The sequence below is a fragment of the Alternaria postmessia genome, assembly GCF_024291825.1.
Source record: "Alternaria postmessia strain BMP 2775 chromosome Unknown scaffold_24, whole genome shotgun sequence".
NCBI lineage: Eukaryota > Fungi > Ascomycota > Dothideomycetes > Pleosporales > Pleosporaceae > Alternaria > Alternaria postmessia.
This window is the reverse complement of record NW_026260097.1, coordinates 312248-328435: the sequence shown is the minus strand read 5'-3', so window position 1 is coordinate 328435 and position 16188 is coordinate 312248. Positions and strand designations below refer to the sequence as shown.

At 51.9% G+C, this 16188-nt stretch overlaps 5 protein-coding genes across 5 annotated transcripts; 3 read left to right on the top strand and 2 right to left on the bottom strand.

Moving 5' to 3' along the window:
* Positions 1 to 380: 380 nt before the first annotated feature.
* Positions 381 to 2306, top strand: J4E82_004935 (uncharacterized protein; the record flags this gene model as incomplete). Its single annotated transcript, XM_051731207.1, has 2 exons — positions 381 to 701; positions 750 to 2306. The coding sequence occupies 2 exons, from the start codon at positions 381 to 383 to the stop codon at positions 2304 to 2306; spliced, it is 1878 nt and encodes a 625-aa protein (XP_051589142.1).
* A 707-nt stretch (positions 2307 to 3013) lies between these two features.
* J4E82_004934 (uncharacterized protein) lies at positions 3014 to 4589 on the top strand (the record flags this gene model as incomplete). The annotated part of the gene is made up of 4 exons (XM_051731206.1): positions 3014 to 3080; positions 3133 to 3361; positions 3412 to 3923; positions 3985 to 4589. The coding sequence occupies 4 exons, from the start codon at positions 3014 to 3016 to the stop codon at positions 4587 to 4589; spliced, it is 1413 nt and encodes a 470-aa protein (XP_051589141.1).
* A 108-nt stretch (positions 4590 to 4697) lies between these two features.
* On the bottom strand, positions 4698 to 6126 carry J4E82_004933 (uncharacterized protein; the record flags this gene model as incomplete). The annotated part of the gene is made up of 5 exons (XM_051731205.1): positions 4698 to 5036; positions 5152 to 5654; positions 5719 to 5763; positions 5818 to 5963; positions 6017 to 6126. 5 exons carry the CDS (start codon positions 6124 to 6126, stop codon positions 4698 to 4700), a joined length of 1143 nt encoding a protein of 380 aa, XP_051589140.1.
* Positions 6127 to 7025: 899 nt separating this feature from the next.
* Positions 7026 to 7880, top strand: CBR1 (NADH-cytochrome b5 reductase; the record flags this gene model as incomplete). Its single annotated transcript, XM_051731204.1, has 1 exon — positions 7026 to 7880. The coding sequence occupies one exon, from the start codon at positions 7026 to 7028 to the stop codon at positions 7878 to 7880; it is 855 nt and encodes a 284-aa protein (XP_051589139.1).
* Positions 7881 to 8734: 854 nt separating this feature from the next.
* On the bottom strand, positions 8735 to 16091 carry J4E82_004931 (uncharacterized protein; the record flags this gene model as incomplete). Its single annotated transcript, XM_051731203.1, has 3 exons — positions 8735 to 9238; positions 9297 to 15288; positions 15334 to 16091. 3 exons carry the CDS (start codon positions 16089 to 16091, stop codon positions 8735 to 8737), a joined length of 7254 nt encoding a protein of 2417 aa, XP_051589138.1.
* Positions 16092 to 16188: the final 97 nt, after the last annotated feature.

Here is a 16188-nt window from a genome sequence, read left to right as displayed (position 1 = left end):
ATGTCTTGCGCTCGGAACAAATGCCGCGGAAGCTGTATAGTCTTGGACCCACCTCAGTTTTCTTAGCTGCTACTCCAATTCCAAGGGCGGGATGTAGCGTCAACGCAGGGGAGCGATCACGACATCCATGGCGATTGACACGGCGCGATTCCGACAACGAGTGGAGAAAAGACGTGCTTACACTTCCACACGACCGGCTCTGCGGGACTGGAACAGATAGCGGATCTAATGGCGTCTTACGGCTTCGGGGCTCATCAGAAGACTTAGCGATAACGAGACAGCTTACATCAGGGCTTTAAAGTCGCCATGCGGAGAAAACTTTGTGTAGTGAGAGAGTATCATTACAGAAGAGGCGAAGAACACATCCCGCAGATTACATGATGGCGCCAAGCCCTGTCTTACCCAACTCGGTCAAGCCAACCCCTGCTGGGTCGGAATCAACACCATCGCGACGCGTAGCACAGCTTACGGAACACCTCGTGCCATCAGGAAGCATTGAACAGGCTGGAGATCAGACTGCCACGCCAACCCCATATCCATCTTCAGAGTTGAAGTTGGATCCGACCCGCTGCATCGATCATATAAGAAAGGTCAGGGTCGCAGTCATCGGTGCCGGCATATCTGGTATCAACGCTGGCATCCTTTTGCCTGCCAAAGTACCCGGCATTGAATTGACCATTTTCGAGAAAAACAACGATGTCGTAAGTGTATTGCGACACTCATCTCATGAGTGAACTAACGACATACAGAGCGGCACGTGGCTTGAAAATGTATATCCCGGCGTGCGATGTGACATTCCCGCCCATGTATACCAAGCGACATACTCACCCAATACTCAGTGGTCTGAAATCTTTGCACGAGGTGCCGAGATTCGCGACTATTGGCAGGCACAGGCTAGAAAACACGACGTCTACAAGTACGTCAAGCTTCAGCATCGCGTTGACGAAGCAGAATGGGATGATACGCATTCCAATTGGCGGGTGATAGTACACAATCTCAAAGATGGGACCACAGCAGCGCACAGTTTTGATTTCGTCATCACCGCCATTGGCCGATTTAACCAGTGGAAGTTGCCCAATTATCCGGGCCTGAACGACTACCAAGGCCATTTGAGGCACACATCGAACTGGGATGTCTCCTTTGATCCGACAGATAAGAAAGTCGCTGTCATCGGAAATGGAGCAAGTGGTATACAGGTCGTGCCGAATCTGCAGCCCGTTGCAAAACACGTCACTCACTTCGTTCGCAACCCAACGTGGATCGCAACATCGTGGGCAGGCGACGAGCGAACTTTCGAACCTCAGCCATACACCGAGGAGCAGCGCAAAGCTTTGGAAGATCCCGAGACATATTTAGCCTTCCGGAAAGATATGGAAGATAGATACTGGAGACGATTTCGAGCCATGATCCGTGGGACAACTGAGAACCAAGGCATGCGGGAGCAATTCATTGAAGTTATGAAAAAGCGGGTAGCGAAGAAGCCCGAATTGCTTGACGGATTAATACCAGATTTCGCACCCCACTGTAGGCGACTCACACCAGGCCCTGGCTACTTGGAGTCTCTCACCGAAGACAATGTGGAGCTTGTCAAGACATCCATCAAGCGTTTCACATCTGGAGGTATCGAAACGGTCGATGGCAGGACATTCGATTTTGACGCGATATTCTGCGCGACCGGTGCCAACACCGACCTCGTTCCACCATTCTCGATCAAGGCGCGAGGGATAGATCTACATGAAGCCTGGAAGCCTGGAGGTAAATGGGGATTCCCATATACATATTTTGGTCTGGCTGCGCCTGGTTTCCCCAATTTATTCTTCCTAGCTGGACCGCACGCTACTGGTCCTTCGGGTACAGTACCGCATGGCGTGGAGACTTCGCTCGCATACTTCGCGCAAGTTTTTCGCAAGGTTTCTTCGCAAGGTTACAAGTCTATAGTGCCATCTAAGGAGGCGACAGACGACTTTGTCGACTATAGTGATGCTTTCTTCCCAACTACAGTCTTGACTGATAACTGCTCGTCTTGGAATAACGGTGGAGTTCCTGGACAGCGCATCCATGGCTTGTGGCCTGGTTCAGCTGCGCATTTCACCATTGCCAGACGAGAGCCACGTTGGGAAGACTTCGAGTTCGAACGTGAACATAAGGGCAATCGCTTTGCCTACTTTGGCAATGGTTACACTGAAGCAGAGCTAGATGATTCGACTGACTTGACCTCATATCTTAGGGCTCCTGGCCAAGAAGTAGATCTTAGAGATTTGCATGAACGCTGGTGGGATGTTCCAGGTGCAGAAAAGAAGCCATAGATACTCGTCCCAAATCTTAAATCAATTGAGTTTGTATCTGCTCATCTTGAGATACCCTGCTCGCGCAATAACTCGATAAGAAAGCTCCTTGGCCCACTAGCTCTCCAAACGATGATCGTATCTGTGTCAGGAATGACAGCATCGGGTTCTCAACACAGCCTACGCTATCTGTCGCTACAGGACACACTCGTCTCCATTGCTGAATCTGTTGCTTATGGCTCACAATTCTGGAAGCCGATTGCGTGATCCTGCTATTGTTCTTATCAGGTTTCTACGCCTGTCAACTAGGCCTTACTTCCCGCTTATGCACCAGTTCCCCACTGTTGGAGTAGTTGTCCCGCAACGCATCGTCAAGTAGCTCCAAGATTGCGTGCTATCCTACCATCATGCCGCTATACGCCATGTCCGAAGTAAGACCGGGATAGCATGCGATGGTGCTTCTCGTTGGGTCTGGAGCCTATCTCAACGGCCTAGCATGATGTTTTGGGAATTCTGGGACGCGGCTCACCAGGCTTTCCGTCTGTTTGGGTTCGGGTCTTCTTGCGTGCAGGGTATACGCACATGGGTAGTTGTACTAATGCAACATAGTACGAGATAATGTTGTGCCGTGTAGTCGGTATATCTATACATCGCTTGGTAGACACTTACATTGGAAAGAGCCGTGGGTTTTATTCGTTCAGTATTATCGTATTACAGCAGCAACGAGTATGGCAAACTCAGAGAACTCCATCGAGTATGGCAGCGATGAAGGAGTCGAAAAGCGAGACTACCCAGGTGAGCTCTCAGAAAGCCAGGCAAGCCGACATCACCAACTCACTAAAACCAGTCAAGTGGTATCGGTCTACTTTCTTCAACATGACCATTCTTGGACTTTGCAACTTCAGTGCACCGGGTATTTGGGGAGCCATGAATAGTCTTGGTGCAGGCGGAGCGCAATCGCCACACCTGGTCAACGCAGGCAATGCGCTCACATTCTGTCTTATGGTTGTGAGCTGCTATTTTAGTAGTGTGATGGTGCATTACATCGGTATCAAAGGAGCACTGATATTTGGAACGTAAGTAGAGACACCCTATGGGTGAACAACAATTCTGATATCAGCAACAGCATCGGCTACGCTCCCTACGCGGCAGCACTTTACACGAACAACCGTTTCGGAACCGAGTGGTTTATATATCTTGGTTCCTCACTCTGCGGCATCTCAGCAGGTGTCTTTTGGATGGCCGAAGCTGCGATCGCTATTGCATACCCGGAGCCTTGGAATAAAGGAAAGGCACTTGGCTATTGGCTCACATACCGTCTTGCTGGCCAGATACTTGGAGGGGCTATCAATCTTGGCCTTAATGCTGATCGCGATCAAGCCGGCAAAGTTACGTACACAGTGTACTTGATCTTCATCGCTCTGCAGTGCATTGGTCCGGTAGTAGGGCTATTCTTGAATCGTCCCAGTCAGGTTCAGAGAAAAGATGGCAAGAAAGTGAGCCTCGCAATCTTGGAGAATCCTTGGTTTGAAATCAAAGAAACTGGCAGGCTCTTCTTCACCAAGCGCTTCTTGCTCATCCTCCTTTGGATCGGCCAAGCTGTCTTTTCTGAAGCAGTATTCTTCACCTATCTCGCCTGTAAGTAATGGTGTATATCATCAGGAAGTATCAAGGCCGTTCATCACTGACTCGCAAACAGTATGGTTCTCCGTCCGTGCCCGCGCCCTCGGATCTTTGCTTTCCGGTATCATTGCGGTGACGACAGGAAATATACTCGGCCAGTACCTCGACCGCACCAAGATACCCCTGCGAACTCGTGCACGCAGTACCTTTTGGGTCATTGTCGTTTTGCAAGGCGCCTGGTGGCTCTGGGCTACAGTGCTCGTCACTGAGTTCCGCGATTCGAAACCAACATACGACTGGCTCTCGCCTGGCTTCGGCCGCGCTTTTGCCGTCTTTATATTCTTGACCGCAGGTTTCCAGATGAACTATCTCTTCCTATACTTCATGATAGGCCAGATAGCGGTAGACGAACCCGAAGTCATTCGCTATGCCGCGTTGTTGAGAGGAACTGAGAGCGCCTGGCAAGCTGTTAGTTACGGAATCACGAGTGTAACGGTGTTTGCTGAGGTTGGAGCTGTGTACTGGAACTTCGCGCTATGGGGTGTGGCAGTCTTGCCAGCATGGTTGGTCATAAAAGAGTTTGGCACTGGAAAGGTACCAAGGGCGCAGGCTGTCGAGAGTGGGTCAGAGAGCTACGACCAGCACAAGGTGGAAGAGCCTGCAAAAGGTGTATTGAGTTGATAGCCGTAGTGGGTATACTAAGACATGGCAGGCCGGCAGAAGACGAAGATGGAGACTGTAGCCCTTTCGTCACTCGAAGAGAGAAGAATAAACATAGAGTTCCCAGCTTTATGCTTTTCGCAAATGAGGAGTTGTGAGATTTCGCCCGGTGAGGGATGGCGAGTCCTCATACTTGTAGCACAACACACCACCACCCTCTCGGTTCATCGTATCCAGAATCGCACCGACCTTGACATCGTCTCCAACAAAGCCCATCCACACCGGTGTGTCTACTGTAGTCTGTTCAACAGTATCGCGACCGGGGCCTAAGCCCTCCATGGTTCTTGGGCCGCTGATATCAGCCAGGCGGGCAGGATCGCGAGACTGCCAGAGTGCCCACATGTAGTCGAGTTGCGTATGGTGGAGCCAGAAGAGTGGATCATTAGGAGAGGAATAGATGTCTCTAATCTATGTTTTCGTGTCAGTCTGAGAATATCGAATAGATTTATGAGAGTAGTGTGAGTGTGAAGTGGCCTAGGTGGGTAGATAGATCATAGAGAATAGCGAGCGGAGGGATACGTACATCGCCACCAACACCCATATGTCCTAGACCGTGCGGGTTGATACCTGCACTAGTGGGTATCTTATCCGCCTCATCGACAAAACTCAATCCGTCGATAAAGTTCTGGAGCTGATAATAATTTTTCGCCTGCATGGTCGGTGGGTAGACTTCATCCCAATTAGCACCCCTCTCGAACATATCGACATCAACAGCGCGCGTCAAGCAGCGCGGATTCTGTGCCATTGACTCGACAGGTCCGATATTCAGAGAATCATTTCCGGAGAACGGGCCCCTTTGGATGCAGCCCGATGGTTCGACACCATTGCCGCCGAAAGCCTCCAACACAGGTGAGGTCAGGATGGAGCCGTTGCCCGTCGATGCGTTGTCGAGAGTCCAGTCCCAATAGGGTTGTGCGCCAGTGTAGTTGCATTCCGAGCGAAGCACAGATTCAAAGATCCAGATGGCGTAGCGGTGCCACGGAAGGAAGACACCAACCGTATGGACACCATAGAGCGTAATGTTGGCTGGAGACGGGATGATTAGTATGGCACTTGTTGGTAACGGGTGTGTTCTGCGATGGTCACTTACGTAGTGGAAGATCTGGGTTGGTGATTGAAGGGGCATCTTGGCCGCCTTACAAATGCTATTAGCTGACATGTAGGTAGATACATGGCTCATGGGACCAACCTCGTGTGGCGTTGATGTGTAGCGCGACGAAGTCGTCGTGCCTTGTCTTTAAGGTGCTGAATATCTCGGTGCCCTTGGAAGGCGCACGTTTCAGACATTTGATAGCATCAATGTAGGCATCTTGTTCGGAAGGGCTTAGCGTGCGCCTGGGGGACTGTCAGCAGAGATCTTGATAAGACGTGTATCTTGAGGTACATACCACTCTTTCCTAATGCGCGGGTTAGAGCAAGTATCTACAGGCTGCTCAACGACGGGGAGCGCGCTGCTCAGAGAAGCAATTGTTAACGAGAGTAGAATGGATAGACGCATAATGATGGGCTGAGAAGAAGAACGAGGTTGGTGTGAATGGGATTGCTACTGCAGATACATACTGTACCTATATAGCCTCGCTCCCGTACATATACACAATCGATGTACAACATGTTTTAATGAATATCATGAAACAATGCTCGACAGGTCTGCCTTGCAAATCTTATGTCACCGCCAGAGACTACGAGTCGTGCCTGGGTCGTGATCTCTTTGGCGTTGCTACAGCTCATTTGTGGATCTGGGGACAGGCTCCTCTTAGCACTGATTCGCTGGATGGCACTGGCGTCGGCGTTGCTTGGTCTTGGTGATCTATTTTGACGGGTAGCATTGTTAACAGACGCGCGTTGCTAGTGGTGCAGCGCATTGGGCTCCCATGTTTCTCGCATCGTATAGAAAGTTAGCTATGCCTACATGAGCCCTGTAGATATAATGTTTCCGTTTTGAGAAAGACTTGGCAAGCATTGATGTAACCGTTTCGGAGGCTTTCTAGGTCGTTGGCTTCCAAGGCCGAGGATAATTGGAGCTCTAGTTCAGGGGCGACGTTATGTGACTAGCCAAGACGTCCAAGCTCGCATGATTGCGGACCAGGTATATGACGGAACTGGTCGGGCTGTGTAAACGGTGCGTAGAGGTTTGCAAGCACATGCGGTTGTGTAGATTTTCTGGCAGAAGACATGCATTCTGGGTGTGATTCCCTAATGCGCGCATGCGATGCGATGCGCGGCGGGTGAACCCTGCCAAGTCTCGTCTCATCAACCAATCGGGAGGGTCGGTGGTCGCGGAATTGTCACGTCGGCCTCTGTCAGTTCTCCAGAGCTCCCCACCTCTTTCCTTCCTTATCCCTCTCCCCCACCTTTTGCTTTTCCTATAAACTTCCCTATCTCCCGTACAGGCCGACAATGCCATCCCTCATGGAGCTGCTGCCTTTGGCCGTGGCGTTCGCCGCTGTAATCGGTGGCTTCCTCTGGTACAGCAGCAACAGCGGTGGAAGCCGCAAGGTGCTAAAGCCGACTGAGTTCCAAGAATTCAAGCTTTCAGAGAAGACAGTCCTCTCGCATAATACCGCCATCTACCGCCTTGAACTTCCACGCCCTACCGACATCCTTGGCCTCCCCATTGGCCAGCACATTTCTCTTGCCGCTACTATCGAAGGTCAGCCGAAAGAAGTTGTACGCTCATACACTCCCATTACATCCGACGAAGACAAGGGCCATGTCGACCTCCTCATCAAGTCATACCCCACCGGTAACATCTCCAAGCACGTCGCGGGCTTGAAGATCGGAGACACAATCAAAGTCAAGGGCCCCAAGGGCGCCATGGTCTACACACCCAACATGGTCAGGCACTTCGGTATGATTGCTGGTGGTACTGGTATTACGCCTATGCTACAAGTCGCCAAGGCTATCATGCGTGGACGCTCTACAGGTGATAAGACAGCCGTCGACCTCATTTTCGCCAACGTCAACCCCGAAGACATCCTACTCAAGGACGAGCTTGACTCGCTAGCGGCCAAGGATCCCAAATTCAATGTCCACTACGTTCTGAACAACCCACCCGAGAACTGGACTGGTGGTACCGGCTTCGTCACTGCCGATATGATCAAGGAGAAGCTGCCAGCACCTGCCAACGACGTTAAGATCCTCATTTGTGGACCGCCTCCTATGGTCGCGGCCATGAAGAAGGCGACTGAGAGTCTGGGCTACGCCAAGGCAAGGCCAGTCAGCAAGCTGGAAGATCAGGTCTTCTGCTTCTAGACGTCTGGGTTGTTACGTCACCAGAAGTATAATCTAGGAATCTACATACCCACGAATTGATGCTGGAACAATATACCAAATTATACCTCGAACAGGCTTCGTGTTTGAAATTGCTGCAAGTCCGATGCTTTGTAAAGATAGCCGTCTGCCGCCTTGGCTATGCTGATATGATTACGAAACGTTGCCTCAGGCAAGTACCGTGGCCTTCGTAAGATATGCAGTATACGCTGATGCCTGGGACCTATTCACTTGATCACACAGATCTCGTACCGCTACTATAGTTTGGCCGGTCCTTCACAGAAGATCGTTGTGTTGAAGTAGAAAAGTAATTCACCAATTATTATATATATGTAAACTTCCGAAGCCCAATGCAACGTCCAAAAGGTATAAACGTCCAGAGGTGTATAATCCCGACCCGAGACGCCTTGCGAAAAACAACAACAACAGAGGCGAGTAAGAACCGGACCCGGGGTATCAAGTCCATCAGTCCTATATAAACGCCCTGGACCTGATCACAACACGAATAGTCCTCTTCCGTTTGATACCGACACCGCCCACAGCACTATCCCCATCATCCCCAGCCTTACTCTCGTCATCCGTAATTTCCACATCCATCTCTTCAACATCATGCTCATGCGGGCTACCTGCGCCTTTCTTCCCACTAAGAGCCCGTGCCAGTGTATGAAATTCCTGCTCACCCAACTCCACTGTTCCAGTAACGACAGGACGTTGTGCAAAATGCTCACTATCAACAACTCTCGTTGCAAAGTCCTCTTCTTCTTCTAACGGCGGACTCAGCTTCATGATTGGATACCGGGACCTCCATGCACCCCTCCCCTCAGAGGCCCCATCTACTACAAAAAACCCTTCTGACCACTGACACGACGGAGACCAGAGCGTAGACTGCCGAACTTGCCCTTGTCATTTGGACCGACTTCGCCCATCTCGCCCATCAGCAAGCCGATTGAACTGCCTCGTCGCGAACGCGTTTCACCGCCTGCTTCACTGCCTGGTGCACGAGGAACGCCAAGGGCGCTGTGGCGCTGGGCGCCGAGGTTCTTCCATCCCTCCAGTTCACGCTCAAGACGCAGGTTCTTTTCTCGTTCTTCGCGGAGTTCGCGCTCGGCACGCTTAGCGGCGAGTTGGTTCGTCGAGTCGGAGGATTGAAGATCGTCGATCGTGGCGAGGAGGTTGGAAATCTTGTCGCGTGACTTGTTGAGGTCGTCCATGACCTGGGCGTTTTGCTTGTCACGACGCTCGATTTGTGTTTGTAGGTCCTTTACCGTGCGGTCGACGTTTCGGACGCTACGAGATTCGGAGAGACGAGTGGATTCGCTGTTTTCGAGAGCTTGTTCGAGCTGGTAAGAGATGTTAGTGCTGAAAATTGAGAATTTTACATAGGAAGTGTCAACATACTTCTTGAATACGTCCATGGAGGAACCGGACGTCCTTGCCAGCTGATCCGCTGTAGCCCTTTGTCTCCAGATCTACTAGGCGAAGCTGTAGATCCTTCAGTCCCTTCTCAACAGCTGCTTTATCCTTGTGAAGCTTCACGTTCGCTTCACGTTCAGCTACGATATCCTTTTGCAGTTCTTGAGCAAGGGCCTCTGCGCGACGCATCTTGCCTACTGCAGCGGCAGTGATGTCCTCCTGCTGTGCCAAGCCGGACTTGAGCTCCAGTAAGTCACGATCGTAAGCAGCCGCATTACGCATGGCGGGAGATTCTGAGCGAGACAGTTCGTCGAGGGCGTCTGCAGCCTCTTGGAGACGCGATTCGAGACGCTTCTTCTCCTCGATGGCAGAATCGCGCTCAGCTGCAAGGTCGTCGACGTTGGTCCGCAGGTTACGGACTTGTGACAGCAGACTAACGATCTTGGACTGCGCTTCATTGTGCGCATTGGCGGCCTCGTCGCGCGAGTTGGAGATAGTTTGCAGCGTCATCTCAAGACGGCTCTTCTCCTTCGCCCAGGTTGACGAGTTGAGCAGTTCGTCATCCCACTTATTCCTCAACTCTTCAATCTCTTCCCGTAGTCGACCATTCTCTTCGCGTACGTGAATGACATTCTCGCGCTCTTGGTCGATTTCTTGGGTAAGAGATGCCAGCTCGGACTGGTACTTCTTTCGTGTCTGCTCCAGCGAAGTTTCGCTGTCCTCAACATCATGAGCGTGCTGACTTCTGTAATCTTCAAGCTCGTTCTGTAGTCGTTTCTTGGCTTGCAGGGCTGTCTCCAAGTCTGTCGAGAGGTCTTCAACACGTTCGTCGTACCGCTGGACTGTTCGCTGTAGGTCCTCGACCATGCCGTCCATCTCCTTTCGCTCAGCCATGATCGTTGCACACGTTTCTTCAGCTTCCCGAGCTTGCGACTTTGCAAATTGCTCTGCACGGGATGCTCTTAGTACGGAAATCTCTGCTTGTTCCAACTTGCTGAAGTAGTCGTCGGCCCTGCTCTTGTACAAGTTTAAGCTCGACTGTACATCAACCAAGGCCGATGTCTCGTTGTCCAATCGGATCTGGAGATCGGCAAATTCTTGGAGAAGCTGATTGTGATTTGCGTGCTCTAGCTCTCGTTCCTGAGTGATGTCTTCGAGCTCGGCGTGCATCTCGCGAAGTTCAGACTCCAATGAGAGCTTGGCCTGCTTGATGTCGTCAAAGGCGGTCTTGGCGTCGGCGAGTTCGTTGATAGCGGTGTTGTGGGCCTGTACGACCGATTTACGTGACTGCTCTTGCGCGGTCAAGAGATCGAAAAGTTGCTCGTGGGACTTCGTCTGAACCTCTTGGTACGAGAGTTGACCAGAATGAAGGCTACGCTCAAGTGAGGTAACCTTGGTGGCAGAATCATCCAGCATATCGTGTAGCCGGTAGTTCTCACGCTCCAACTTCTGCACCCTTCTGACAGACGGGCTGTCTTCCTGCCAATCGTTGTTGCGCACGGGCGAGCGTCCAAGCTGCTCTTGAAGGTGTTTGTTTTGCATTTCTGACATCTGCAATTGGTTTTGTACCAACTCGAGCTCGGCAGCGATGTCCATACGGTTGTTGAAAGCGACAGTATCAACTGTCCTATCGGAACGTGCGGAATCGTTCGTCGCATTGCTGATGTGGCGCTGGTTTTGGGGAGTGTTTGTGATCGAGAATGGTCGCTTGTTCTCGCTGTCTTTCCGGTTGTGTGTAGGTGTTCCGCGTTGATTGACTTGGTTGCCGTTCATCTCCTCCAACAGTGCACGCTTTGAGTTGGTGTGGCGTGTATCCAGGTCATGAAGCTCGCCCTCGTGCCTTTCTCGGAGCTCGTCGAGTTGAGCCTCAGCACGCGAGTATCGCTCTGATGCTACACGCAAGGCTTGGTTAGCAGCCTCGAGACGCTCAGCAATGTCCACGGTCTTCACAATGTCAGGCTTAGCGGCTTCGTAAGTAATCGCAACATCTGCCGAGTCTGGGTCAAAGACCTTGCGAAGAAGCATAAGCTGTCGATGGCACTCCTCCAACTCAGTGTTTGTGTTGTCAAGCGTTGCTTGAACAGCACGTGCACTGGCTTGAGCTTGTGTACGCAACTGGCGCTCGGTCTCAAGCTGACGGTTGACATCGGCCAGTTGTAGGTTGATGGTGGACGAGGCCTGCTCTGCATTGCGGCTTGTCTTGTGCTCCCTTGCAAGTTCGTGGTTGAGGTCTTCAAGACTGAGCGACAACTTCTCTTTCTGCTTTTCCAAAGACGCAATCGTGAGCTGCGAGTCTTCGAGCTGACGGAAGAGGCGCTTGTTCTCTTCCTCGGCTTTAGACTTCTCGTGAGTCAACTGAGTGAGTTTTACGCGATGCGTGTCACTAGCTCGGGAGTTTGTTCGCGCGATGTCCAAGTTCTTTTGTTGCAGCTTGTTGAGAAGTGCCCGGTTGTCGTTCTCGGATGCCGTGAGTCTTCCTTTGATAGTAACAATCTCACGTTCTAGGCGCTCTTTTTGCTGGTCATTGCGCTCCTTGAACGAGTCTGAGTCGGCGAGCATCTGCGTCAAGTTGTGAACTTGCTCAGCTAGGTCATCACGCTCCGCCTCAAGTTGATCAAGCTGTTGGTCCTTTGCCTCCAGCTCAAGTTGTTGTACGGCTTGTCGCTCTGTAGCCAGTTTTGACTGCGCACGTTCTGCTTGAGCATCAGCGTCCAGCTTCTCTTCCTCCAACTTCAGGTACTTTTCACGAAGGGTGCGAAGTTCAGTCTGATACTCCTTGCGCTCCTTCTCATGGGCTGTGCGACTCTCTGTAGCTCGTCGAAGAACGTCCTGCTGAGCGTACATCTCTTTCTCAATGGTGATCTTCGATTCGTTCAATGCATCGTAGTCACGCTTGAGCGTGTCGTATTTGTGCTCCCCGAGCATCTCGACATCGTCACGCGATTGCCTCTCCCGACTGAGCTCCTTTTGTACGGCAAAAAGCTCGGCCTTGAGAGCGTTCGTTTGCTCTTCCAGCAGTTTCCGGCTTTCTGTGTATTCGTTGTCCTCGGAAATCTTTTCCTCGAGTAGGCGTTTTGCGTCCGCAGCCTCGCGTTCCAATTGTTGCTTTTGGGAGCGCACGGCATCCAGCTCAGCCTTCGCATCTCGAAGGCGGCTTTGAAGATCGTCATGCTTGGACGCCAGGGTTCGCTTCTCATCGTCAAACAACCGGCGGTCATTTTCATAGTTCTTGAGGTCGGTCTTTAGGATCGCCAGCTCGCTCTCTTTCCGTCTGATGAGATCTTCGTAGCTGGTAGACGTCGAGGACAGATCTGTTATCTGTTGACGGATCTGCCGGTTCTCGTCGAGAAGTTCTTTGATCTGGTTCTTGCCGGCCTGTACCTCCTTCTGGGAAGCCGCCAACTTGATGTCAAGGTCTTGGTCTGTCTTGAGGAGCTTGGCTTGAAGGTCCTCGAGTTTCCGTTCTTTCAAGCTCAGGTGGCTCGTGAGCATCTTGATCTCCTGACTCAATGATTCCTCGGCCTGACTTCGCTGAGAATGCTGAACTTCAAGCTCCTTGAGTTGCTGGTCTAGCCGGGCGTTCTGCTCCTCTAGCTCCTGTGTTTCGGTCTCAAGTTTGCTGATGATCTGCCCAGCTTGTTCGAGCTCTTTGCGCAAATGCTCAGCCTCCTCCTCAGTCCTTTTCTTTGCTTCCATGAGAGCGTCCAACTGATCTTCGAGTTCATCTTGGTCTTCGATAGCACCAGCAAGCTTCTCAGAGAGCTCAGTTTCACGAAGTTGGAGACGCTTGAAGATCTCTTCCTTGTCCAGCGCAAGCGCACGTTCGCTCTCGAGCGTCTGCTGAATGCGTTGGATATCCATCTCTGCGCGTCTTCGCTCGTCTTCGACCCGTTGTCTCTCTTCAGCTTCTTGTTGCATTTTCGCCTCGAGTTGGTGGATCATCTCATCGCGCTTCTTGACCTCTGCTGCTTGACGTGTGGCTCCAAGCATGGGCCTCATCCGAGCGTAAAGCCTCCACCATGGGTTCGATTGAAGATCAAGGTAGACCTGAAAATTACGCTGGATGATGCGAGTGGCTTCGGCTCGATAAAGACGCTTGTTGGCCAGGCGGCGTTGAACGAACCCGCGAGCTACAGATTGGAAACGGATCATAATATCCCGAATGAGTGCATCACGTTGATCTTCCAGTTCGGCAAGAACACCAGCCCGGAAGAAGACCTTGGTGATTCCGACACGGTATAGCGACCTGTCAAGGTTGATCTTTTCGAGGATCATGCTCGCCGCCACTTGCCCTTCGATATAGCCTTTGGGGAGATCCCTACAAAGCACCTCGTATCTTTGGCGGAACTCCACGAAAGGAAGTCGATTGGGAAAGCCGGTACGTGCGATACGAATACCTTCCAGGACACCGTTGCATCGTAGTTGGTCAAGAACAAGAGGAGCGCTAAATTGCTTTGGTCGTTTCTTGTGATTTGGCAGAATGCATCGGACGAAATGGGGGTGTGTGGAATGGAGTTGGGTCATCAACGTTGACAGATGCTCTTTGTGGCGCTGAGCGACGGTACGGAAGAGGCCCTTCTTGACGCGGCTGCGGGTTCCGCCCATGCCATCGTCCGGATCAGCACAATCCACAAAGAGGTTGGCGATTTGCTTGTCAGTAGAACTAGCCAAGAGACGCGTGACGTTGTCATTCAATGGGTCCTTGTTCTTTTCTAGCCAGTTTTCCGTAGAATACTCTACTTCCGCAGCGTAATGCGTAAGAACGAAACCTTGAGTCAGCATTGAGCGCTTGTACTTGGTGCTCTTGCGGTCCCACAGTGAATGCAGCTTCTCTGTAAAGCTCTTGTCGGTCGCTTTGGGCATAACACTGTCCTCGTCCAGGCAGGAGAAGATACCAATGGGATTTGGTAACTCAATCAGGTCGATTGTCGGCTGGAGATCGCGGCCAAAGTCGATGAATTTCCATTCTATCTGTTCGCGTGCGTATTCTTCTTGTTCCAGGACGAACATGTGGTGATTGAAGAATTGTTGCAGCTTCTCATTAGTGTAGTTGATGCAGAGTTGTTCAAAGCTATTCTCATCAAAAATTTCGAATCCGGCAATATCAAGGACACCGATGAAATGTGAGTCGTCTGCACCAGCACCGGTCTGGTCAAGCTGACGATTGATGCGGTCGACGAGGTCGCCAAAACCCCGCTCATAAATACCCTTGGCAAGGGCGTCAATGGAGAGATTGACTTGCTCTGGTGTCTGAACCTTCTCAACCCATTCTCTTCCAGCCTTGACACGAGGATGTAGAAGGGCCTTGATGAAACCTTCGGCGGGGATACCGAGTAGTTGGGCGACTATCTGAGCTTGCTGCTCGGCCGCAAGATTCAGTGTAGCCTGGTCTGCCCGTCGGCTCTCCTTGACAGCTCGGATGTTGCCCAAGTGTAGAACCGCGGCGATAGTTTTTATGATACCCGATTGCTCCTTCTCGGTAAAACCCATGACATGGAAGGCCTCAATCAAGCCATTCCACTCATCGCGGTCGTCAACTCCGGAAATTACATCGTTGCCATGCCTGGTGTAGTCAAAGTCATCGGTGTCTTTGCCGTCCAAGAAAAAGTCCTGCTTCATCTGGCTCTGTGCGCCGCGCAGCAGCTGATAGAAAACATGATAATTACGCTCGTTCGAGTTGAGACGCACAACTCTTGACTTCTCCAATAGATACCAGTCTATGTGCGCACCAGCGATGTGACCTTGGCGGGAGAATTGGATCCTGATGAACTTTCCAAAACGAGACGAGTTATTATTCCGTACCGTTTGCGCGTTACCAAAGGCTTCGAGGATAGGGTTCGCGCGTAGAATCTGCTCGGAGAGGTTGGAGAGGTTGCGTCCGCCCGACTTTGGGCGTGGAGTATCCGAGTTCGCGACGGCGGCTAGATATTGGATGACCTTCTTGGTATTCTCAGTCTTACCAGCACCGGATTCTCCGCTATAGAATGTCAGTTACAGTTGTTCTAGAGTTGGACTGACTCACGTCACGAGGATGCTCTGGTTGGTGCCCTCCTCTATGAGGTTCCGAAAAGCATGGTCAGCCATGGCGAAGATATGCGGCTTAGTCTCCTCTCTACTCCGTCCCCGGTACATGTTGATGTACTCTCTTGAGTAGATTGGCAGTGGACAGTAAGGGTTCACGGTGACCAGAAACAGGCCGGAGTAGGTGTATATGAGATCGGCCTGGTATCGCATATGGAGATTATGGATGACTGAGGGCTCGTTCAAATGCGTAAGTTCAGCCATGTCGTCGGCCTTGTCGAATTTGGCGGGATTGACCTTGTCGATGGCATCGGCTTCGACGTCTTGCTGGGTGCCATTGTCGCATTGGACTAGAATTCGCCCTCCTGGCAGGTCCTCGACGACCCATCCGCGGACGAAGGCGGTGGTGGGGTCTCTGAGCCAGACATAGCGCTTGCCAGAGAAGTCGTTCTCGCCCTCTACGATGCCGCCCAGACGCGGGGCCTCGTTCTCCTCTTCCGAGATGAACTGCGGGGCAAAGGTGCCGACGGGGGTGCTGTTGCGGTGCGAGTTGGAGCGGAGGCGCGATTCGCTGCGGCCCAGCCCGGTCGGGCTGGTGAGGTTTGTGAGGGAGCGGTTGCGCAGGTGGCCTGGCATGCCAGAGTCTCCGTTCTCATTCAGCGGCGATGAGACCATCTGCGATGTGTTCCTGGCAAAGGGAGTGTTGCGCGAGTTGCGGGCGAAGGGGCGGCCATTTGGCGCGGGCCCGGGCGCACTCATGGTGGTGGGTGATGTTGGTGTCGTCCTGTCCGGGGTGGTGATGTTGTCGTATCCGAATGGTTCATTTGGGCCTAGTCTATTGACATTGTATGTACAG